This window comes from Bidens hawaiensis, unplaced genomic scaffold (assembly GCF_021521415.1).
Source record: "Bidens hawaiensis isolate Kalapana, Puna unplaced genomic scaffold, B.hawaiensis_p1.1 tig00029653_1, whole genome shotgun sequence".
Taxonomy (NCBI): domain Eukaryota; kingdom Viridiplantae; phylum Streptophyta; class Magnoliopsida; order Asterales; family Asteraceae; genus Bidens; species Bidens hawaiensis.
Genome location: NW_027494919.1, coordinates 90,919 through 116,054, shown reverse-complemented (window position 1 = coordinate 116,054; position 25,136 = coordinate 90,919). Strand labels below are relative to the sequence as shown.

The window sequence follows — 25,136 nt, the reverse complement described above, 5'->3', positions numbered from 1 at the left end:
TACGTCGCTTGCCTTGCAATACTATTTGGTATCTTGGTTTGCTTGGGTCTTTGACAAAAAATACTTGTGTGGCATGAGTTGCGAGAATGAATGGTTCTGATTTATACCCATCTGTTGAAAGGTCGACGAGTGTAAAACCATGTTTGTCAACTTTAACACGGTGCGATTATTGACCCACTTACATTTAAACAAAGGTATTGTGAATGAAGAATACGATAACTCCCAAATTTCTTGTATGACACCGAAATATGATTCTTTGGCCATCATCGTTATGTCGACTGCTGTACTTGAGGCTATTTGTGTAACTCCACTATTTTGCGTTGCACTTTTATCATCTTGATTTTTAGTGTAAAATGTATAACCATTAATATCATATCCTTGGAAAGATCTTACTCTAAAATATGCCCCTTCGCCAACTTCTCCACGGTTTTATCAACGTTTGGTTCACCATAATTTTCTTCCACCTTCTTCTTCAACCAATCAGAAAACAGCTGCTTATGTTGTTTGGTATACCAGTTATCTGTCTTATGCAAATGTGTCGACCGTAATATCTTCTTGTGTTCATTAACATAAGGATCGATGCATGTCATATGTTGTAAAACAGTTGTAGCTCATCAGATAGTGGGGTGATTAATTTTTTACCAACTCCTCTCACGCCTGTAAGGCGACCTGAATGACGTGATTTAGGGACGCCAATGCTTTTGACCCCTTCCATATAACATGTAAATAAATCAAGTATTTTAATGATATTTATAATTAACGAAAATTTTATATTATAAATGTTGTGATATAAATACCTGTGCAGAACTTGGTCGCCTCTTCGGAAGTATACCCTTGAACAATGCTACCCTCTGGTCGATTACGGTTTCTCACATAACCTTTTAGCACGCCCATATATCTTTCAAAGGGGTACATGTATCGTAGGAATACAGGACCACAAGACTTTATCTCTTTTACGATATGAGATACTAGATGAACCATTATATCAAAAAAGGATGGTGGAAAGTACATCTCTAGTTCACAAAGGGTAATATAAATACCCTTCTCCAAGTTATCTAAGTCTTCGGGATCAATAACTTTTGAGTTAATCTTGTTGAAAAACAAACAAATTTCAGTGATTGTGTGACGGACTTCCTTAGGTAACAATCCACGAATTGCAATAGGAATCATATGTGTCATCAAAACATGACAATCATGAGACTTCATACCAATCAACTTACGATCTTTTATCGATACAAACCTTTTAATGTTTGCAGAATAATTAGATGGAACTTTAATATCATGCAAACATTGACAAAACTTACTTTTCTCTTCTTTTGACATGGTATGGTATGCGGGTGGAAGAAAAATACTTTTGTCTCCCTCAACAGGGGCAAGCTCTTCACGTATTCCCATCTCTTTCATGTCTTCACAAACTTTAATCCCATCTTTAGTTTTTCCAGGAATGTCTAACAATAAAGTTATCAAACTTTCACATACGTTTTTCTCGATATACATAACATCTAGGCAATGTCGAACTTCTAAACTTTTCCAATAAGGTAAATCCCAAAATTTTGACTTCTTTGTCCAGTTGTCTACTTTCTCAATTCGAGTTCTTTTCCCCATAACGGTATTCATATTTTCTATTTTCTTATATGCCTCAAAACTTTTCCTAACCCTTTCGAGCTCAACATTTCTGTCAAACTCTTTTGTAAGTGTTCGATAACGGTGATTTCGCGGAAGGAAACGTCGATGCCCCATATACACAGTTTTTTTTGCAATGTTTTAATCTCTTAGATCTTGTTTGGTCTTCACATACTGGACATGATTGTTTACCTTTCGTACTATATCCTGACAAATTAGCGTATGCTGGGAAGTCACTTATAGTGCAAAAAATCATGGCTCGCAACTTAAATTTTGCCTTTTCATAAGCATCATACACATCTACACCTAGGCTCCATAGGATTTTAAGGTCATCAATCAAAGGAGACAAGTAAACATCAATGTCATTACCAGGTTGTTTAGGACCCTGAATTAATAGTGACAACATTATGTATTTTCTTTTCATGCACAACCATGGAGGAAGGTTGTAGATGGAGAGAAGAACCGGCCAAGTACTATAACGACTACTCATGTCTTTGAAAGGATTGATACCATCTGAACTAAGGCCGAATTGTATATTTCTAACCTCGTTACCAAATTCCGGATAATCATGGTCAAAATTTCTCCACTGAGGTGAATCCACCACATGCCTCAACTTTCCATCATCTTTACGCTCATCAGAATGCCAACGCAACAACTTTGATTCTTTAGGATTAGCAGATAAACACTTTAGTCTCGGTATAATGGGGAAATACCACAATACTTTAGCTGGTGGCTTATTTTTAGCCACATCGTCATCATATTCATCATTTTCTTTTTTACGCTTGTACCTTGATTCACCACATGTAAAACACGTATGAGCCTTTTCAAACTGATTTCTATACAACATACAATCATTCGGACATGCGTGTATTCTTTCAACCTCTAATTCCATTGGGCACAATAATTTCTTAGCTTGGTATACGGATATAGGTAACTCGTTGTCTTTGGGGAGCATGTCATGCAATAACTCTAACAGACACGTAAAACTCTTATCACTCCAACTGTAGTTTGTCTTTAAGTTAATGAGTCTCAACACAACACTAAGTTTAGAATATTTTTTGCAACCAACATATAACGGCTTTTCCGCGTCAATAAATATCTGTTGTAGTTTTTCTTGTTCAGTGTTGCAAGCATTAGTTTCCAAATCATTGAACATTTCATTTAAATTATCATTCCCCTCATTTAGATTATCATTGCCCTCATTAACGTTATAACTGTCATGACTAATGTGCGGAGCATTGTTCTCGTCTATATAATTAGCATCTAAATTTTTCGAAGTTGTGCTACTACTAGCAAGTGACTCCCCGTGTTTTGACCAACAAGTATAATTAAACATAAATCCATTTCTCAACAAATGATACTCTATTTGTTTTATATCCTCGAATTTGGTAAATGTTTTGCATTCCATACAAGGACATGAAATGGTTTCCTTTCCTTTTTTCACACGATCCTCTAGAGCAGCCTTTTGGGTCAGTATATCTATTTTCATACATCCAACTATTACGATCCATCTGAAATCAATAAACAGAATCAAATATTATTTGAAATAGGATATACAATGTGGATAAATAAACCAAAATTAACCTAAAGTGTTGGATCCTTTATCTCTGTAAGTTTGCTTATAAATAGCAAGCTCGATAGAGTATATAGAAATTTGCCGGTAAATTTGTCGGTTTTTTATTATCCAATCAAATTGGTAAAACGTTTAGTATGTATATATATATATATATCTCGTAATGAGATAGAAAAATAAAAAAGCAATACATTCGGACAGGGACAATCCAAAAATTAATTGCATACGGTTGTAATTCAAAATTAATATGAACGTATGTAGATATATAGCAAATTAACAATTTAAATAAAATTAATTAAATATCCAAAAATTAATTGCATACGTAAATTAATATGAACGTAGGTATATATATATATATAGCAAATTAACAATTTAAATAAAATTAATTAAATATAATAAGACGTGTGTCCAACTTCCTAAAAATTATAATCCTAAATGTGCTCACACCCGAACCCGAACTAACCTAAGAAAAGACAAACCTGATCCCAAATCGAAGTAACTCAGGCTGTTCTTGGGTCTGATTTCCGAGTTTTGGGTCAACCCGAAGAACTTGAATAAACTTTATTTTAAAAAAAAACCTTATATTATTAGTAGGTTTGATTATGGTATATTATGTTTTGATCTAATAACAAGTCTAATTATGGTATCTTCTTCCATTTTTAATCAGTTACAACAAAATATAACATACTTAACAGCTTCTAATAGAGGTGGACAAATAAACCGGTTAACCGAACTAGCCTGAAAACCAAACCGAAACTGAACCGGTTTGAAACCGATTATGTAAAAACCGGTTTGGAACCGATTAAAATCGTCGGTTTGGAAGCGCTTTGTAATTTTCTCCACCAAAACCGGTTTCAAACCGGTTTACTGAACCGAAACCGGCCAAAACCAGGCAAAAATCGGTCAAAACTCGAACCGAAACCGATCAAAACCCAAACCGAAACTGAACCGGTTTGAAACCGATTATGTAAAAACCGGTTTGGAGCCGATTGAAATCGTTGGTTTGGAACCGGTTTGTATTTTTTCTCCACCAAAACCGGTTTCAAACCGGTTTACTGAACCGAAACCGGCAAAAACCGGGCAAAAACCGGTCAAAACTCGAACCGAAACCGATCAAAACCCAAACCGAAACCGATTACAACCTAATCAAGAAACCGGTTTCAATCATAATCGAAACCGATCTTAAACTGATTTTGAACTTTTTTTACCAAACAGAACCAGTTTCAACCTAAACCGATTATGAGTTTTAAACTGATTTATGCATCTCTAGCTTCTAATGGGTTGAACGGTTAGTTGATAAATGTGATGTTTGTATTGGCAGCCACTTTCTTAAAAAATTGACATAAAACTTTAAAGTTTCTTGAAAAAAATAATGCATTGTTCCATAAACCTATATGTGAAAAGGATTCAAAGAAATAATAAGAATGAAAAACGTACCTTGAACAGAAACTTCACTTTGATTTGCAGAATGAATGAAACCAAAATCTAGCAACATATATAATTAGAATATATATACTTTTTAAATTTTAAACTATATATCTTTGTTTAAATTTTAAATTCTAAAAGGATATATATAGATATATCATAATTATTGATATAGAAGAATACATGATGATTTTCTCTGTTTACATAATTAGAGTTTAATATCTACTAATGTAATAAAAGAAGGTTTTTTTTAGACACATGTCATTAACACAACAACCCCTCCTTTTCTTTTCACTTTCATGATATTATGATATCTGGCATCCTCTCCTTCAAGCAGTTGATGGTTACTTTCTTTGAAGAGAAGCTTTACAGTTATCGGATGTTCCCTTTTATTTATTAATTCCCCGGCATCGTGGCTGGTAACCTCTATACCTACGTTGCTTTAGTTTGAAAAACATTAATCATTCCTTTTGTTTATGTAAAAAAAATTGGAAGAGGAATGAATCAAGGTAACTAGATTGTATTAGGATTGGAGACTTGGAGTCCATCAAATTCTTCAATCCCAAATCCACAGTCAGCACCTAGCAACTGCAGTCACGAAATTTATCAGCAGATTTTAAGAGTTTCAACATGGTAGCACTCATTGCTGTGGTGTTTAAGCCCTTTGCGAGAGAGTATTCAATCTACTTCGGTGCTTTAATATATAATCTTGTAGACTGAAATTGTTCTTGTGATTGCGAACAACAACTGCTCTTTCTTTGTACATTTTTCATACATATGCTATATTGTGGTTCTAAACCATTTATACAAGTCTAAATGAAGTTTTGTTTTAGTCTCAAGCTTGTAAATGTTTCTCATATTTTTATTTTATTTTAGAATGGCTCTTTCTTTATCATTTAATGTTGAAGCTTAGTAATAGCATGGAATTATCCTTTTCTAAACCATTTGGTTAACAGATTCTCATGGCCTAAATTCATGGCAGCATTGGAGTGTCTCAAAGGGATATCAAGCCTCAAAATTTATTGGTCAGAGCTTTGTGTGTGGTAAAGCTTCCACACCATCTAATATTTTAGCTTTTGACTAATATATGCTATAGTTAGGCAAAAACAGACCATTTTGTGTTGTTTTTTATATATAGGGCTTGATATTTGTTACACTTTTAGAGTATACTGTGAATAATGGTTATGTAGTTAGTGTTTGATATTTGTTACACTTTTAGAGCATATGGAGAATAAGAGAAGAAAACAAAGTGCTAGAAATGTGTGCTCAATTCTACAGGAATTACAGAACAACAATGGTTGGTCTTCGGGTACGATGTTAATCCTAAACTTGGTTTGAATTAAAAAGTTTCATATCTTATACTAAGCCTGCTAATATTTCTATCTGTAGACTCTTGGCTATGATTTTGATCATGATGACTACCACACGTATCAAATCTTCTAATTCCCTTTTTGTACATAGCAAAATCTCAAATTCTAATATTATGAAGTTGGTGCTTTAGACTTTAGAGAGCATACACAACATCAAAGAAGCGCTGCCCGCGTGGGAATTGGTCAACAAGTCGCTGATGTCTAAAAGCTTGGGTAATTAAGGTGTTTTAATATATCACGATAGTTAAATAATCAAATTTTATACACATTTTATATTGTACTATGATGATGCAGGTCATTGATCTATAAAGGAAAGTAGGGGTGCTCAAAATGCTCGCGGCTCACTCGAAACTTGCTTGGAAAAGCTTGGCTCAAAATCGGGTCGTGAGTTTGTGACTCAGTTAAAATATATTTTTGTATATATATTAGTTTCTTTTATATAGACCTTTTCGTATATGATCAATTTCAAGCCTTGAATGCAATATTTTCAAAGCCTATTGCAAGCTATAGCAAGTTTAAAGGAGTTAACTATTCACACGTTTTTAATACATATACCATATATGCTATATTGATCTCACCGGACTTGCATACTCAATTCCATATGCAAGTTGAATATCTTTGTAGAGGAAATTAACAAGGGTGAATCAGACTACGATAATTATTTGGTGCATGTTATCAAACGGTTTTTATTTATATATCCTATCTTTTAGTAACATATCATGATGTAAAGCTCAGTTTTTGTACCCAACCCCGTGTAATACACGAGTTTATAACCTAGTTTAATATATAATTAAAAGTAAAAAAAGCCTATATGACGGTTGTTTCTTTAAATGAAAACTATCAGATTTTCGTACCATATATAAATGAGACGGTCTTATTAATTGTTTAATTAAAAAAATGGGTTTAAATATTATATGTGGCATTCCATCAAATAAGACGGTTTTAATAATACTATTTAATTTAAAAAATCAGAGTAAATATTCAAATATGACGTTTTAACTTTAGGAATCAAATAAGACGATTTCATTAAATAAGACGTTTCTAGTAAATTATTTAAATAAAAAAATTGGTTTGAATCTCAAAAGTCACGGTTTTCCTAAAAAAACATCTTAAAAAGTTTTCACAAACCGTCTAATTTAATGTTTTTTGTACTAGTGAGCATCCCCCCTTATCCTTCTTCCTGGCTATATAAACTCCTTCCACTAAACCGTACTCCCCAAAAAACTCAGCTAGTTCCTTCCGACTACACGCATACGGTAGGTTATAAACGATAAACCTAACCGCATGTTCTTTTCCTCCCTCTGTTTAGCCTTCTCCGCATTTTTCTGGTCAGTCTTTTTTCTTTTCCGGTCACCTCCTCCCATCCCTCGTCGAAGGATTCAGAGAGTCTTCGAGTTTGAGACATGCTGCAGACACCGTGTGGTTGAGAGGAAAAAAAAAACTTTTATTGAGAGGAAAAAACTTCTATTGTGAGGGAAAAAAACTATTACTGATGGTTAGAAAAGACAATTTCAACTTTATAAACAAATATTATTACTTAAAGTGAATGCATTAAATGTATTTTATTATATACATCAAAACTTAACTTGTGAAGCGTTTAAAATCAAAAACATTATATTAGCATATCCTTCTCAAATTCTTTCAGTATAGATAATGGTTGACATTTAACTCTAAAATATAAGATCAAAAGCTACTATATGTAAAATCCATTACAACAGTAATTTAATCAATCACGGCATCCCAAATTTTTCTTCTATCAAGATTCATCATCACGAAGTGTGTTTACTTCCATCAATATGTTGATATACAGTCAGTTGCCAAATTTGAACTTCACAATATTGATGTCCTTTAGCATCCTTCAGCTTAATTGTTGAGATCTCGGGATGAACTGGTTTTGTATCGTCTACTCGTGGCTATGCGTGAAGAATGATGAAATCGTATAAGTTGGTGACAACTCATATATAGTAGTTGAAAAATAAGACATCTTCAAAATCAATTTGATATTTATTTCCGTTTTTTTCACGTGTCTACTACACTCACACGAATTCGTGTCAATTTCGTTAATTAGAGTATTTGTCCCTCCTTGCTGCTACAGCCTAAAAGATCTAAGTTGATGGTGGTGATGATTAATTTTGTGATCAATGTTGGTTTAATTAGCTGTATATTCTATATTTTTAAATGGAGTTTAGAAAGAAAGCTAGGGGGAAGATAGAGCTGGACAGGTGGTCAAATACATGTATACTTATATATTATGTGAAGAGATTGACCGAGCATTATTTATTGCAAATAATAATATTTTTTTGATAGGCCTCTAAACACTCATGAAAATGACAATTAAACGGTTGAAGTTTATTTAATCGGTGTATTTTTCAAATAATGATTAATTTTGACTGGGAAACTTCAAAGGCAGGAGAGGAGGGAAGACAATTCAAAGATGCCAATTTCAACCAATTTGCCTAATAGTGAAAGGACTAAAATTATATTATCATTATCCTTTCTGGCGTGCGCCTTGACCACATGAACGACTGGCTGATACCGGCCATTGGACTAAAGGATACAAAATAAATAAAATGATTATTGCTATGGATCAAGGGTGTGTAAACGAATGTTACATGTTTTGATTATTATATTTCATATTGAGTAATGCAACTTTTTAAGTTTATCTGATTGCCATGCTTATAATTTGTGGGAATCTGCCAATTCGAACATATGCAGAAGTAAAAGCATGATTTTGATAGTTTCACAACTCTTTTTCTATTTCTTTATCATTCCTCTCTCGTATGGAACCGATACTTTAGATGTAAATCAATCTATTTCCGGAAACCAGACACTAGTCTCTCTGGACGGAAATTTTGAAATGGGCTTCTTTAAACCAGGTAAGTCACCCAACTATTACATAGGAATTTGGTACAAAAAGGTCAAAACAACAACAATAGTCTGGGTAGCAAATAGAGAAATACCAATCTCTGATAGTTTCTCTTCTAAGTTGATAATAATGGATGGTAACTTAGTGCTCTTAGATGAGTCAAACACCCAAATTTGGTCAACAAACATGAATTCTACTGCTACACCTGCATCAGTAGTTCTTCTTGACGATGGTAATTTAGTTTTAAGATATGGATCAAATTCAAGCCCACCAATTTGGCGAAGTTTTGATCATCCAACGCATACTTTCTTGCCGGGTGGTAAGCTGGGATACAACAAGCATACAAATACAAAGCAGGTCCTTACTTCATGGAAAAATATAGAAGATCCTGGGACAGGACTCTTCTCTTTAGAGCTCGACCCAAATGAGAGGCAGTATCTGATCACGTGGAATAGATCTGTAGACTATTGGACTAGTGGAAGTTGGAATGAACGAGATAAACGCTTTAGCTTGGTACCTGAAATGAGGTTGAATTATATATATAACTTCAGCTATGTTGCTAATGAAAATGAGAGTTATTTCACCTATTCTTTGAACAATCCTTCAATTATTTCAAGATTTATTATAGGCGTCTCAGGGCAGATTCAGCAACTGTCATGGTTAGAGAGCAGCGGGCAGTGGAATTTGTTTTGGTCTCAACCACGAGCTATTTGTGATGTGTATGGTGGATGTGGGCCGTTTGGTGTTTGCAACTTGCAAATGTTGCCGACCTGTAATTGCATGACTGGTTTCGAGCCTAGATCACCAAGTGATTGGATTCTGGGCAGTTTCTCTGACGGGTGCATGAGAAAAGCTGGATTGAATTGTAGTACTAAGATAGAGAATCCTGTGTTTATCTTAAATTATTTTAAGGAAGTCTCTCCTTCCTCGTTTCCTGAAAGTGAAGGCCAGCAATTAGATGAATCAGAATGCAGAAGTTCTTGCTTGGATTACTGCTTTTGTAATGCGTATACTTTTATCTCCAGTATATGTTTGCATTGGAATAGTGAAAACTTGAATAACATATCACTTGAGCTTTTGTCAAATGTAACATATCTAGACAAGATCTACATCAAAGTTTCTTTATCTGATCACCACAAAAACAATACCAAAGTGCTAATCGCAGGTGATCTTTAACTTGTTTTAATTTCTATTTTTATTATTCTTGTCCTTAATATTAAGAAACTTTCTGCTCTTCATCCCAGGAGTCACTTCAGCGTGTTTGGGCCTTGTGTTTCTTTGCAGCATTGGTGTTATAATCTACAGAAGGATGAAAAATCGAGGTTAATGCCGCAATTTAATACTTTTTATCATCATTTGCGCAGCATATACGAGTATCATTGAACATTAGATATTTATATTCTCCATATTTTAGACCGAGGGGTGCTGAGCGAAGAAGATAGAAAAGGTCTTGATGCACCTTTCTTTGAATTCAAACGAATACTATCCGCAACTGAGAATTTTTCACTTGCAAATAAACTTGGACAGGGGGGATTCGGCCCTGTTTACAAGGTAACAATAACTCTTGAGATTTGATTTTAAACAAGTTGCGTCTGATGTGGTACTTTATTGATTTCATATGTTTTGAGAAGGGAACTTTCCCTGGAGGAGCAGAAATTGCAGTGAAAAGGCTATCGAGTCAGTCTAAACAAGGTCTGAAGGAATTTAAAAACGAGGTATTATTAATTGCCAAACTTCAACATCGGAATCTTATAAGGCTCTTGGGATACAGCATGAAGAATCATGAAATGATACTGCTCTATGAATTCATGCCTAATAAAAGCTTGGACCACTTCATATTTGGTTAGCCTCTCAATCTTTTACTTTCATTTGCAATTACTTTTTATGTTAACAATCTGAAACCCATTTTGATGATTCTTTCGCAAGATAGGAAGCGTTGTATGCGCCTTGACTGGGCCCTACGCTTTGATATTATCATGGGAATTGCTCGAGGACTTCTCTATCTTCACCAAGATTCACGGTTGAAGATTATTCACAGAGATTTGAAAACAAGCAATGTGTTATTAGATGGGGATATGAATCCCAAGATATCAGACTTTGGTTTGGCAAAGATTGTTAAAGGCAGAGATACAGACGGTAGCCGCACCAGAATTGTTGGAACCTTGTACGTACATTTCACACGTTAAAATCTAGTTCTACTTTTTCACATTTAGAATCTTCTTAAGTTGCTCCTAATGCAGCGGCTATATGGCACCAGAATATGCACTAAATGGGTTCTTCTCAGTAAAATCAGATGTTTTTAGCTTTGGAGTAGTTGTACTGGAGATTATTAGTGGTAAAAGAAACACGGGTTATTATCATAATAAAGAAGCATTTAGCCTTATATCCTATGTGAGTGAGTTCCTAAAGATTACTGAAAACTAAATCTTTTGGCAGCTTTTCACTTAATCTTGATGCATTTCAGGCTTGGAGCTTGTGGAAAGACAAAAAGCCATTAGATTTACTAGATACAGTACTAGCTGAATCATGCAATTCGATTGAAGTGTTGAGATGTATGATTATCGGGCTGTTGTGCGTACAAGAAGACCCTCATGATCGGCCTACCATGACTGGCGTGCTTGGTATGTTGGGGATGGATATTGAAAGCCTCCCAGATCCTAAAGAACCAGCTTTCGTTTCTAAAACACGCGCTCAAAGCTTGCCATCATATGTGAGTGAATCAGAGATTAATCAGTTGACTATTACTGATGTAGAAGGACGATAACGAAAGGTTGGTCATGTTGTTTCTGCTGCGTGGTATAAATATGTTTTGGGTGAAATCTGCATATATTCTTCTTTCATAATTAGTTGCTAATCTGAATAATAAACTGTAATCAATTTGGCCCATATCTCTAATTTAGCAGCCCATTTGTCCGCAATTAAGTACCTAATATGCATTGTTCAATATTCCTCTACTTAACTTTCACCTAGCTAGATAAATCTCAACGATTTTGATGCATTTAAGTCTTCTATTATTAAATTCCCAATCGTTTCTTGATTTCCATATCTTTCATAGTGGCAAAAAAATTGCAACATGGAGCTTCTTCTTTTCTTTTGAGCCTCCTTGGTTGGCATCACAGTCAATCACCTTTCTAACGAATTGTAACAATGTCGAAATTAGAATTTGAACCAAACACATACTTGCCGCCCGATCAATCTCGTCCAAAAGCAATCCACCTAAACATGAGATACCAGACCGATATCACAATTTATACAACTAACATTTGAAATATTCTTACCACAGGACACTAAGGAATTATTTGTTTAAATTTTATTCATCTTGGCCCACCAAGAAATGTAGGTTACTTTGAGCGGGACCCAATTGTTCCACAGGAACTTCCAACCGAGTTGGAATGTTATTCATTCTTCGTCAGAATTTTATCATCTCAGCCCATTCATCTCGAACCGAAGCATTTTAACCATGAATTCCCCAAGCGAAACACCGTTGAGCCAGTTCCAATTATCTTCCTCATTTGAGATCTTCACTTGGTTCAACAATTGCATCAGTTGACCAAGCTCAGCCCACTCCTTTTTTAGTTGAAATTATATGAGATAGTTATAATTAATAATTTATCAATTTTGCTCCTTTTTTATTCAAGCATGTCAAGTTGGTTCAAATCAGCTCAAAAACTGATGATTTTAATATTTCATTACAAATTTCATTGATGGTTACAAAAACATATAACCAAATAGCCGGTTTATTTCAATTCGGTTTTTCGGTTTCTTGCACACCCTTAGATCCTACCCAAATGTCTGGTTGTAGTCTTCCGTTGCCACAAGGAAAGGTGTTATGTTTTAACTTTTATATGTTGCTAAACATTTGTATGTGCAAATAATGTACATCAAGAAAGTTTCTAGTAGTCTTTATGTGGCTTGTTTTGGGTCTACAAAAACATGGAGTTAGTTGAGAACTTCCATTCTAAGCCGAACAAAAAGTAAAAGACGTGTTACTTCACAAAGCCCACAACGTGCCTAAATAGAACAGTATAAATGCAATGTCGATAATGGTAGCTACACGTAAAGCTGTAAAGAAAGTTTCCAATAAATGAAATAATATACTTATGGTAGCTACACGTATAGCAGTTACTACTTGGTACGATATGTAATGTGAAACAAATAAATATACTTGGTACGTGCACTTTCATATCAAGTGGTACAATTTTATCACTCATATTTCTTATATTTAGCTATTAGCATGGTTACTTCATCATTAATTCATCATACATTTCTTTTCATAAGACAGAAGTGTATTAGGAACCGATTTGACAAAATTCGGAACCAGTTCCATCCCGAACCAAAGAGTTGACATCGGTTTGGGAACCCCACCGTAGTAATTGGTTAAAACCAAATTGAACGAGCCAAAAATCGGACCAATCCTTTTCCACTTGGGGTAGGCATGCGTCACAGTGACGGCTCAGCAACAATAGTCCATCGAGAAAACAACGACAACCACATATCAATGGCCGCCAAAATATAGGATATACTTGCAGTATGGGTTAGGACTCGAGTTGTGTTTATTGTACGGATTCAAGCGAACCTTGAGTTCGTTATGAAAGCAAGTCTAAAGGTGAGATTTATATGTCCTTTTGATGCCTTTTCATGATTTTGCAAAAAGTATGATGTGAAAGTTTTAACATGTTAATTTTATATATTTATGTGATGTATGTTAACATTTTATGAAAAGCTGTTGGTCTCGTTGGATGTCGTCAGGAAGGTTTGTCACGTAAGGGAAGGTCGTGTGGTGGTAGAGTAAAAGTTTAGTTTGATGGAAGATAACAAGATCATTGGCCTACATTGACAACTACTCATGTATACCGTAACCCAAGTTTATTGATGAGCAAACTGCAACCAAAAGTATCAATCTTTTCTAATGATGAATGAAATGAGTTATTATTAAGTCAAAAAGTTTGAGATTTTATATTTTCAAACGACAACTCGCCTTTTACTAATAGTTTTAAGCACGTATTGTGGGAATTTGTTCGTATATAAAAAGGAATAAAAACACTATAAATTTAATAACAATATAGAAATCAAATAAAGCAGTTAATTATGGTTACAAATACAACCGAAATAAACAAAAGTACAAGAAAGGAGATGAAGCATGACGAGTTTTGTCCAGAATTCATATCAAACACGGGTCTCTTGAAACAAATTTCAAGTCTCTCAAGAGAACCTGTTTGTTACCCGAGGTACAATATTGTTGGGGAAGACACAAGCATCTGAACGCTATACCTTGAAGATGAGCACTAAGAAGGAATAGAAGGTTTCTGGAGAGAATTAAGAGTATTGTTTGAAATCAGGTGTCTTTCAGTTAGGAAGCACCTAGTGTGTATAGTGAAAAGAGGTCTCGGTGGTCAGCAAAATAAAGCCGAAATGTATGCATATAACCATCCTAGGAAGCACCTAGTATTAAACGTTCACTGCTACAACATTGGACAATCGTGAAGTGCAAAGTGCATCAACAAAGCGTTCCACACGCATGCATAAAGTGTTGGTAATTTCCATCATAATAGGCTTGTCACGTGTAGATGAACGGGTTGGACCTATTGGGCTCATGGAATTCATTAATGTTGTAATGGGTTTATGGGTTGCAATTTAGCTTTATGTTTGGTAATTACTTGTTGGCCAAGTTTGGGTCACCCTATAAACGTACACATAGCCATTGTTAGGGTTATTATATTATGAGAGGGATTATTGTATTCAACTTTTGAGCTAGTTTCTTTATTATAATTATACGAGAGGTTTACCCTAAATATCGTGTGTTCGTTTATATTTCTATTATCAATTTGTTCTTGAATTGTTATCAAAACGAAGATCCAATAAAAACCATCAGTCAGAAAGACCGAGATCGGAAGACGGCGATCGTGTGAAGGATCCGCTGGAGATTGTGTGATCGGTTCTTGAGAGAATAATGGTTCCAATAAAAAAACCATTCTAGCCGTGGAGTAGGGTTAGCATATTGGAAGTTGGAACCATTATCCGCATCGTGCAAAAATTGTTAAGTATGTGGGAAATTAAAATATTGAGTTAATATTAATTTGAGTTCATGAAGTCAAAACTCTTATCATCTGTGCCGAGTTGATTAAACAAGTTGGTTGTGGCATGCTAGGTTTGGCCACCTGAAATTTGAGTAAATAAAGCTAACGGTTAGGAGGAAGATGGTTAAAGGGATGCGTGGCATTACCCATGAAAACAAGTTATGTGAATCTCGTTTGATCGGGAAGCGAACGAGACAATCCTTTCCTAATTCGGTGGCGTTTAGGGCGACTCGAGCCCTAGAACTTGTGCATGGTGATCTGTGTGGACCAATTACCCCTACATCAATAGCGGGTAACACGTACGTTTTTGTTTCAGTCGATAATTACTCACTAGTCGATAATTACTCACTATTTGTTTGGGCGTATTTGTTGAAGGCTAAAGATGAGGCGTTTGAAGCTTTCAAGAAGTTTAAGGAATTGGCTGAAAGTGAGATTGGGAAAAAGATCAAGACGTTTCTTGGCGACCGAGGTGGTGAGTTTACCTCACATGAGTTCAACCAGAAACTTCTGACATGAAAGGCATTCAAAGACATCTAACAGTACCCTATACGCCTCAACAAAACGGGGTGGTTGAAAGACGGAACCGAACCTTATCGGAGATTACACAGAGTATGTTATAAGCAATGGGTGTTCCGAACTACCTATGGGGTGAGGTAATCTGACAAGCCACGTACATCGAGAATCGGATTCCTACTTGTGCGCTAAAGGAGAAAACGACATACAAGATGTTGAAACAAAAGAAACTGAATGTTATCATCTAAAAGTATTTGATTGTGTGGCGTACGCAAAGATAGTGGGCACTCACCTGAAAAGGTTCGACGATCGCTCAAGGAGTTTAGTGCATATCGGAGTCGATGTCGGGTCCAAAAATTACAGGGTGTTCGATCTGAAGGCCCACAAGGTTGTGATAGCTCGTGATGTGGTTTTTGATGAGAAGAAAACATGGGTTTGGTCTAATTCAGGGCAAAACAATGAAGAAATAGAGCTAGCACCGGGTATATTTTGGGTTGATTGGAACGGTGTTATTGATACCGGAGTTGGGCAAGTTGTAACCAAGCCTATGGGGAGCAACAATACTAGCGACGAAAGTTCAGCTTTGTTGCCAAATTCAACGACATCTTCTTCATATTCTGTCGCTAATTCAGACAGCCTATCAGCACCTTTAGTGGAAGATTCTGATACTCAGGTCGCTAATTCTAACTACTCAGCAACCAGTTTAGCAACACCAGCAACAACTGATTTAGCGACAACAACACTTAATGAACCAGAAAATAACTTGCGAAGATCTACAAATGTTCCCATCGCACCGGTTAAGTTCAATGATTATGCCCTATGTTCGGAAGTGGAGGACACTGAACTTCTTTTGTTAGAAGAAGATGAATCAAGAATGTTGGTGAAGCAAAATCCAAATCGGAGTGGGTAAAGGCTATGAAAATGGAACTCGATTCCATTAAACGAACGACACGTGGAAGTTGACCGAGTTACCGGTGGGGCTAAAGCTATCGGATTAAAATGGATTTTTAAGGTGAAAAGAAATGCGGATGGTTCGATTAATAAATATAAAGCAAGTTTAGTGGCAAAGGGTTACGTGCAACAACGCGGAGTCCATTTTGACGAGTCTTTGCTCCGGTGGCGAGACTTGAAACTGTACGTATGCTCATTGCCATTGCAGCTACTAAGGGATGGCAATTACATCATTTGGATGCAAATTCTGCATTGTTAGTGGTGGGGCATATTAGTGGCAAGGAACAACGAGCAGACATTCTTATGAAAGCACTTGAAAGAATCAAGTTTGACGAGATGGGAAGATTGCTCGGCGTTGAAGATTTCCTAGTTTCGAGTCGGAAATTAGGGGTGATTGTTGGTAATTTCCATTATAATATGCTTGTCACGGTAGGTGATTGGGTTGGACATATTGGGCTCATGGAATTCATTAATATTGTAATGGGTTTATGTGATTGCAATTGGGCTTTATATTTGATAATTATTTGTTAGCCAAGTTTGGGTCACTCTATAAATACATAGTTATTATTATGGTAATTGTATTATTAAAGGGATTATTGCATTCAAGTTTTGAGTTAGTTTCTTGATTATAATTATATGAAAGGTTTATCCTAAATATCGTGTGCTCGTTTGTGTTTCTATTATCAATTTGCTCTTGAGAAAGCACCCTTTAGGAACAAGCACGTGTGTTCTCCTAAGAAAATCATTTGCTAAGTAATCCTCCTTATGAACCTCTCAAGGTGTTTTTCCTTCCTCCGCATATTCCATTTATTTATTTTTTGTTTTTTAATGTTATGATAGCCTTAAATAATTCAAAACCCCAACTTCAAGTATTGATATCTTATTCGTCTTAATTATGTTTTGAACTTGGCATTGCGTTCATTACGAAGCTCTCACAACATAGAAAACAAACAAAATAATGAATACTTATAGTACCCGAAGTTACAAATAAATGTTTGCGCTCAAAATTGGGAACGTTAATTGAAACTTCATGACCATAGCTTCTGGTTGGAAAGGGAAGCTCCTCGCTACATTAAACCTTCGGAAGATGTAACATAAAGTTGAAGTCTGAAGAAAAGCAACTGTGTTAGCTTGCAGGCTCAAAGTATACTACAAGTTACATACAAAATGGATGACTTGTCTGAGTAAACTAAAAAGATGACTTGACTCTTTCCTCTTATAAAAGTTTAAGCTTCCCTCCCAAGTTGCCTATAAAAGGAGATCCCCACATCTGGTATTATCATCTCATTTCAACTCTCTCACTATATTCTTATACTCTCTCTCTCTCTCTAGAATATTACTAAGAGAGATATCCCTCTCTCTAGAGGGTAATCCTCATCAACCGAGATGTTTGGTCTATGAGCTGCTAAGTGCAGAGCTGTTGAGGGATAACACCATCGGCTCAATCCAACCCCAACAACCAGTCACCGGTTAAGCATCCTGAAATCACCTCAGCTACTCTCTAACCATCGGGTCCCGACCATTATCTCCTCTTTCATTCTCTATCTCTAGTATACATATCTCACTACAAAAAAATGCCATTAATTCAGTGGCACACTTTTTTTATGGCATTTAGCTATTGTGCCACTAATTTAGGTTTTAGTGACACTTTGCGTATGCCACATTTCTTGGCACACATTTTTAGTGACATTTAGAATTTGTGCCACCAAAGTTAGGTTTTACGGGCACTTTATGTATGCCACACTTGATTCGCACACGCTTTTAGTGGCATTTAGTATTTGTATCACTATAATTTGGGGATTTAGCGGCACCTTGTGTATGCCATATTTTCTTGGAAATAATTATAGTGGCATTTTGCGTTTGTGTCAGGTAAGTTTAGGTTTTTAATGTCACTTCGTGTGTGTCATGTTTGCTTGACACACATTTTTAAAGGTTGCGTAATAGAATGAAGACAAAAAAGAAACAAAATCAATGATCGTGTTTTTTTATTTAGTTAATCGAATGATATTTATTTTTTATGTTCATTCTCTTATTAAACAAACTCAAACAAACTTCTCGTTGAATTCACGAATAGTTGGTTAACTAATATTTGGTCTGTTTACAACCAAGATAGGCTAACAACTAATTCCATATTTTAGTACTACATGGTTTGTATGTTGTGTTTTTTAATTATATTCAAAAGTTAACACTCTAATGACTAATAATTAAAGTTGCAAAAATTGGTTATTTAATATGGCATATCTAGAAGTGTGAAAACTTTAAAAAAACAAAAAAAAAGATGACCATAAATCTCTTCAACAAATGACTAACGAGTAAAGTTGCAAAATTGTTTTTTGAATATGGTCTATAAAGCGAGGAAACTAAAAGAAAAAAAAGGATGACCATAGAGCTCAAACGATGTTCAAAAGCTATTTACTATATAACATGGAGAAAACTAAATAATAACCATTTAAAAAGATGCTCCAAAGATTAGAACTGTAGGTGACGTCCCATTAATTAAGAAGTAAACAACTTAAACACTAAACAACACTCAAGAATTTATTTAGTGTAGAAAAAACAAGTCTGTAATATAGCATAAAAGAGCGAGCTGGTATATGTTTTTTTAAACAACAAAAGAAAAAAGTTTTTTTAAACAAATGAAAAAATTAAACTGGTGTCACCAAATAGATTCAACCATGTGACCTCTCATTAGAGAACAAACAACCATACCACATACCACAGTTGATATAAAACACAAAAACTGAATATGATATAGTATATAGCTGCGTGGTATGATGGTATCTGCTACACACACAGCCAAAACAATTGATAAACTGAACGTGAGACCTGGTGAGGGGGGCTATTAGGTTTCATTGAGAATTCTTCAATCGATCAATCAGCAAGTTGCAACAGATCCAACCATCCATATTGCAATCGATCATAGAATTCTTCATTCTAATCAAAAGGTACAATCCTGATTTCCAATCAATCAGCAAGTTTGTATTAAATCATCATGAAACAGTTTATTATAAACATAAGTTCTTTCAAACATTTAATCAAGCACTTGGCGTGCACTTAACAAAAATATAGTTGACAACTTTATTCATTAGTTTTTAATTGATGTTGTACTTCCTGTAATTACAAGTGATTTTGATTTAGCTATTGCTAATAAATATCAACTTATTGTAAAAATTGTATCATGCATGCATTGATGATGGAAGTTGCAACAAAATTAGCGTTTAGGAATAACCCATGATATAATACTAACAAAATGCTTTATGTTTCATTACGAATAGTCATGGACAGATCATGGATGTATCTTGCACCAAGATCAAGTCAAACTTTTGTTTGTGGGGTGAAGAACTTCTTGAATTTTGCATTTGAGAGAGCATGTGTAATTGGTGGGATGATAAAGTGTCCATGTACAAATTGTCTAAACATGGAATACCAGAGTAGACAATCTGTTTTGGATCACCTCATATGTTCAGGGTTCCGGCCTGAATACTTTAAATGGGTATATCATGGGGAAGGCACAAGGGATGTATCAATGAGCACAACCCTTAACGAGGATGAACACACATATGATCATGAGAAGCATGAAATGTTGAATGATATATTTGAAACAAAAGGTGGAAGTGGAGTTGAGATACATGAGAATGCTTCAAATAATAGTACAGAGACAAACAATAATAGATGCAAATTCGATGACCTTGTCAAGGAAGCTGAAGAATAGGTGTACCTGAATTGCAAATTCAACAAATTATCATGTGTGGTGCATTTATACCATATAAAATGTCTCAATGGATGGAGCAACAAATCTTTGTCAATGTTGTTAGAGTTTTTAAAGGAACTGTTACCCAAAGGAAATGTGTTACCTAAAACAACACAACATATGAAAAAAATCATGCTTGGGATTAGGATATGAAAAAATTCATTCTTGTCCTAATGGTTGCATGTTGTTTTGGGATGACAAGGAAAAAGATGAAGTTTGCTCTTTTTGTGGATCTTCTAGATGGAAAGTTCATGAATCTAGTCTAGAAGACGAAGTTAGTGTTCCCAAGAAGAAGGCTTCAAATATTACGGTGGTTTCCCTTAAAGCCTAGACTTCAAAGATTGTTTATGTCATCAAAGATGTCTAATCTTATGAAGTGGCATCATATAGAGCGTTTGAAAGATGGAAAATTAAGGTATCCAGCAGATGCATTAGCAGATGCATTAGTTTGGAAAAACTTTGATGAAAAATTTCCAGAACTTGCCAGTGATCCGCGTAATGTGCGGCTAGCTCTATTAAGTGATGACTTCAACCCATTTAGGACGATGAATGTGGCACACAGTATTTGGCCAGTTTTTGTTATTTCATACAACTTGCCACCTTGGTTGGTTATGAAACAGCCGAATATTATTCTTTCTTTAATTATCCCAGGTCCTAAAGGTCCTGGTAACAAGATAGATGTGTATATGCAACCTCTGATAAAATAATTGTATGAATTGTGGGAAGATGGAATTAATACATTTGATGCCTCAACTAAAAAATACTTTCAGTTAAAAGCTGCTGTTATTTCTACCATATCAGACTTTCCAGGCTATGCCAATCTATCAGGGTGGAGCACTAAAGGAGAATTTGCATGCCCAGTATGTGGTTTTGATACTGATTTCAAATGGCTAACTTATGGAAGAAAATGGTGTTACGCGTGCCTTGGCGTTCAGATATTAGATCCTTTGTTGGACACAATGAATTTAGAATTGCCCCTATTCCTCCTTCTGGAGATGAGGTTCTACAACAACTAGATAGCATGGAATTTCTTGTAGACAACGATGTTCGTGGTCCATGGAAAAAGAAAAGTATTTTTTTTATGTTGCCGTATTGGGAGCATTTGTTGTTGCGTCACAATCTAGATGTGATGCACATTGAAAAGAATGTTTGTGACAACATAGTGGGTACTATATTATGACAAGAAGGAAAGTCAAAAGATAACTATAAAACAAGGCTTGACTTACAACACATGGGTATAAGGAAGGAATTACATCCAAAGAAGCGACCTAGAACTAATACCACTTTCATGCCAAAAGCTTGCTATCAAATGACTCGGGATGAAAAGACTGAATTTTTAGAAACCCTCAAGTCAATCAAGCCTCCTGATGAATTTTCATCTAATATCTCTAGATGTGTACACTTAAATGAGCGTAAACTAATTGGGATGAAAAGTTATGATTGTCACATGCTGATGCATGAGTATTTGCCGATTGCGTTACGTGGAACTTTGCCCGACCATGTAAGCTCTGTTATAATCGAGTTATGCGATTTTTTAAGGCCATTTGCTACAAGGATTTGTCTGAAGTTGATCTACAATTTCTCGAGTCTAAAGTTTCTCTCACTTTATGCAAACTAGAGAAGATATTTCCTCCCTCATTCTTTACTGTTATGGTTCACTTGGTGAAAAGGGGCTACGTGTCACTTCTACCGACTTCAATGAGCCTGTTGAAAACCATGGTGAAGGAAATGTTGAAGACCATGATGCATATGAAACCGAGAGTCACCATACTAGTAAAATGCAAGGTGCTAATGCAAATTCTCCAAATTATTTGATTTATTGCTTGTTTTCTTCTCCTCAATGCAAATATGAGTAACCGTGGTGTGGTTTGAGAAACAGAGTAGGGTAAAAAAAAGGTTTTTTTACCATTTCAAAACAAATAATAACTGTAAAAAATATGTAAATATCGGTTTTGTCCCTGGCTTTTGTTCAGAACACGTCTTTTCTCTTGTAAGCTTACTTTTTATTTTAAAATCTGTCCCTTATCATAACTGTTTTTAGCTAACCAATATCTGTTTCCTAAATAACCCCTTCTTTTAATAACTATTAACTGTTGAATTAATGCGTCCCAAAACATTATTCAACTCGTAACCCGGTAACAGTTTCGTCTATATAGCTAACTTAACTATTCTCATTGGTTAGTTTTTGACTATAATCAAATCACCCTCTTGCAAACCGTTCACGCTCAAGTTATTCAAGCAATGCCGAATCAATCTATCGCGACCGAAGATTCAAGCTACTGGAAAACTTTGCCGCTCGTAGTATTCTATCTTATTTAATCTGATTTCTGTTTTGTATCGACTCTTAAAAAAAAGTTTGGGTTAGTGTTTTATTAAATTATTAAATTAAGATTTCCTATTTTTATGTCTATCGAGTAGAGTCTAAAAATTTTAGAAGGGTTTTATAAAATTCCCCATTTTAATAACTAAACTATAAACTTTTGTCTTAAAGATATCTCACTTGGAACCTCTTTCCATAAAGGATTTCTATTCTTAAAATTTTATTTTCAAACGTTTTGTAAATCCACATGATGGGACGAATCATGGGGACCATCCGACGATGAAAATAATTATGGTCCGGAACATAATTATCGAAGTCCTTGCATGGAAATCATGATGCGTAAGATTGTGTGTCATAATATAGAATTGAAAGTAGTTTGCATAATGGTACAAATGTAAAGATGATAAGGACATGGTGGATACGCCGTTGGTACATCCTATATATAAGTGCCCTTATGGATTTTCATTTGTAGCGTTGTTTTAACTATTCAAAGTTATGTATCATAATAAATTTTTAAATTTTATTTTAAATATTTCCTTTCTTCAAAATTTAATGGTTTTTGTTATAGTATCCTTTACTTTCGGGACGAAATTCCCTAAAGTAGGGGATACAATAACAACTCGGGTTTTCCAAGTAATGATTTTTATCCGACTCGTTTTATACTCGGGAAATTTTATCGATATTCTAGATAATATTATTTTATTAATATTTGTTTATTATTTATTTAATATATAAACAATAACTTTGAAAATATTCAATTTCCACCCCCCACACTAAACTTTAACCTCCTAGTGTCTCCATCTCTAATCTCCAAGGGCCCTTTTGCAAATCCTGTTATAATAATATTTTTAACCCTTTTACCCGATAACCCAAACCCATATTCTTGATCTGAACCCATACCCGAGACCCGTTTAGTATGCTTGAACCATAATTCTCGTCCAATTGATGAATGAATTTATGCATTTGATTCCTTATTCTATTTTCGGCCTAACCGACATAAACAATTAGGAAACAAGATCCATATGATTCATATTAACTTATTATTCAAACCACCATTTAACTCGTTTATTGTTATACAAGTAAACAATCAATATATTTCAATTATGAGTGCAGTTTGAATCCTTATTCCAGCGCATGTTAAACACCTATAACTAATTATCCAAACGTTGTTGCTTGATCGTGTTCTTCAACCAGTTTGTATCGGCCCTGTTTGTGATCAGTTAACCATTCATGGAGCATCATTAGAGGTAATCTATTATATCATTGAAATCATCATTACTCCTTTATCATTAACCCTGACCTAAATTAATAGAACATTGAGTCGTTTGATCAATTGATTATCTAGGGTTTATATCAATTTCAGTTTACATCTGGTTTGTTTAAAACGTATATGTTCCAGGTAGTAACCAAGTTACATCCTAGCCCAGTTGGCTAGGGTGGTCTTGTAATTGTTTGTACCGCTGGGGGCGCAGGTTCGACTCCACAGCCCTTATATTTTTGAATCAGTTTTATATATAATAAATCCTATTAGATCATGATTAATTTTATAATATTATAAAGTTAATAATTTGTTAGTTTTGTTTTATTTAAAGACCACCATATAAACTACTCGTTTTTTGAACTTTGTCTAAGCGCGCGCACAAACACACATATGTATATATATATATATATATATATATATATATATATATATATATATATATATATATATATATATATATATATATATATATATAGGAGATGGATCTTGTGAGAAGTGATATTACAGCTAGAAGTGCGAGAAGTGAATATATAACTCCATTAATCCCTAATTTCATTCCCTTTCATATGATGTTACATACATATATGTAGGTTGGTTGTATTTGTATCTTAATTACACATTCAAACCTACCTACAAACATATAAATGTACCGAGCCACATTCAAACATATGTACCTACACACATACAAACATACATACACATATACAAACATACGTACCTACACACATAAATATGCACCTACACAACGCAACTACACATAAGAAAAGGAGTGAAATTAGGGATTAATGGAGTTACACCTTCACTTCTCGCAGTAAAAAAACTTCTGAAATTATCCAATACCTATATGTGTGTGTGTGTGTGTGATTATATAAGTTTTTATTATAAAGGTTTTTAAAATTTAAAAAGAGTTGTAATAAAAAATATATATTTAATATTGTCTTGTTAGTTAACGTATTAAAACTATAGTTTAAGTATTTTATAAAAAAAAGACCATCTTTCATATAAATGTTATTATTTATTAATTAGTGTCTATTATTTACAATATTTATCTAAAAGGAATTCGTTAGTAATAGTAGAAATATAAATATATACATTAAATGTATTTTGGTTTAAAATAATTACTTTACTCAAATCTCTTTATAAAAACTATAAAATCTTTATAACTATTTGTTTATGTATTTTTATGTATTTTATATAATCATAATATTTATGTTATATAATTTGATAAATAATGATAATGATCCAAAATAATAAAATTAATAATAAATTAAAGTAATAAACAATTTTAGCAAGAACACACCGATCATCGACTTATCGCTTTCTTACCTATTCGTTTACCTCTTGCTTATTTACTAAGGTGAGTGCCACATTCCCCTATTTTACTTCTTTTTTCACGTTTTGGGGAC

At 34.5% G+C, this 25,136-nt stretch overlaps 2 protein-coding genes across 2 annotated transcripts; one reads left to right on the top strand and one right to left on the bottom strand.

Moving 5' to 3' along the window:
• Positions 1-1,678: 1,678 nt before the first annotated feature.
• Positions 1,679-3,112, bottom strand: LOC143579300 (uncharacterized). Its single transcript, XM_077062648.1, has one exon. The coding sequence runs from the start codon at positions 3,110-3,112 to the stop codon at positions 1,679-1,681; it is 1,434 nt and encodes a 477-aa protein (XP_076918763.1).
• Positions 3,113-8,716: 5,604 nt separating this feature from the next.
• Positions 8,717-11,892, top strand: LOC143579308 (G-type lectin S-receptor-like serine/threonine-protein kinase At4g27290). The gene is made up of 7 exons (XM_077062653.1): positions 8,717-10,022; positions 10,102-10,179; positions 10,248-10,408; positions 10,489-10,699; positions 10,784-11,021; positions 11,098-11,248; positions 11,322-11,892. The coding sequence occupies exons 1-7, from the start codon at positions 8,717-8,719 to the stop codon at positions 11,619-11,621; spliced, it is 2,445 nt and encodes an 814-aa protein (XP_076918768.1). The 3' UTR covers positions 11,622-11,892.
• Positions 11,893-25,136: the final 13,244 nt, after the last annotated feature.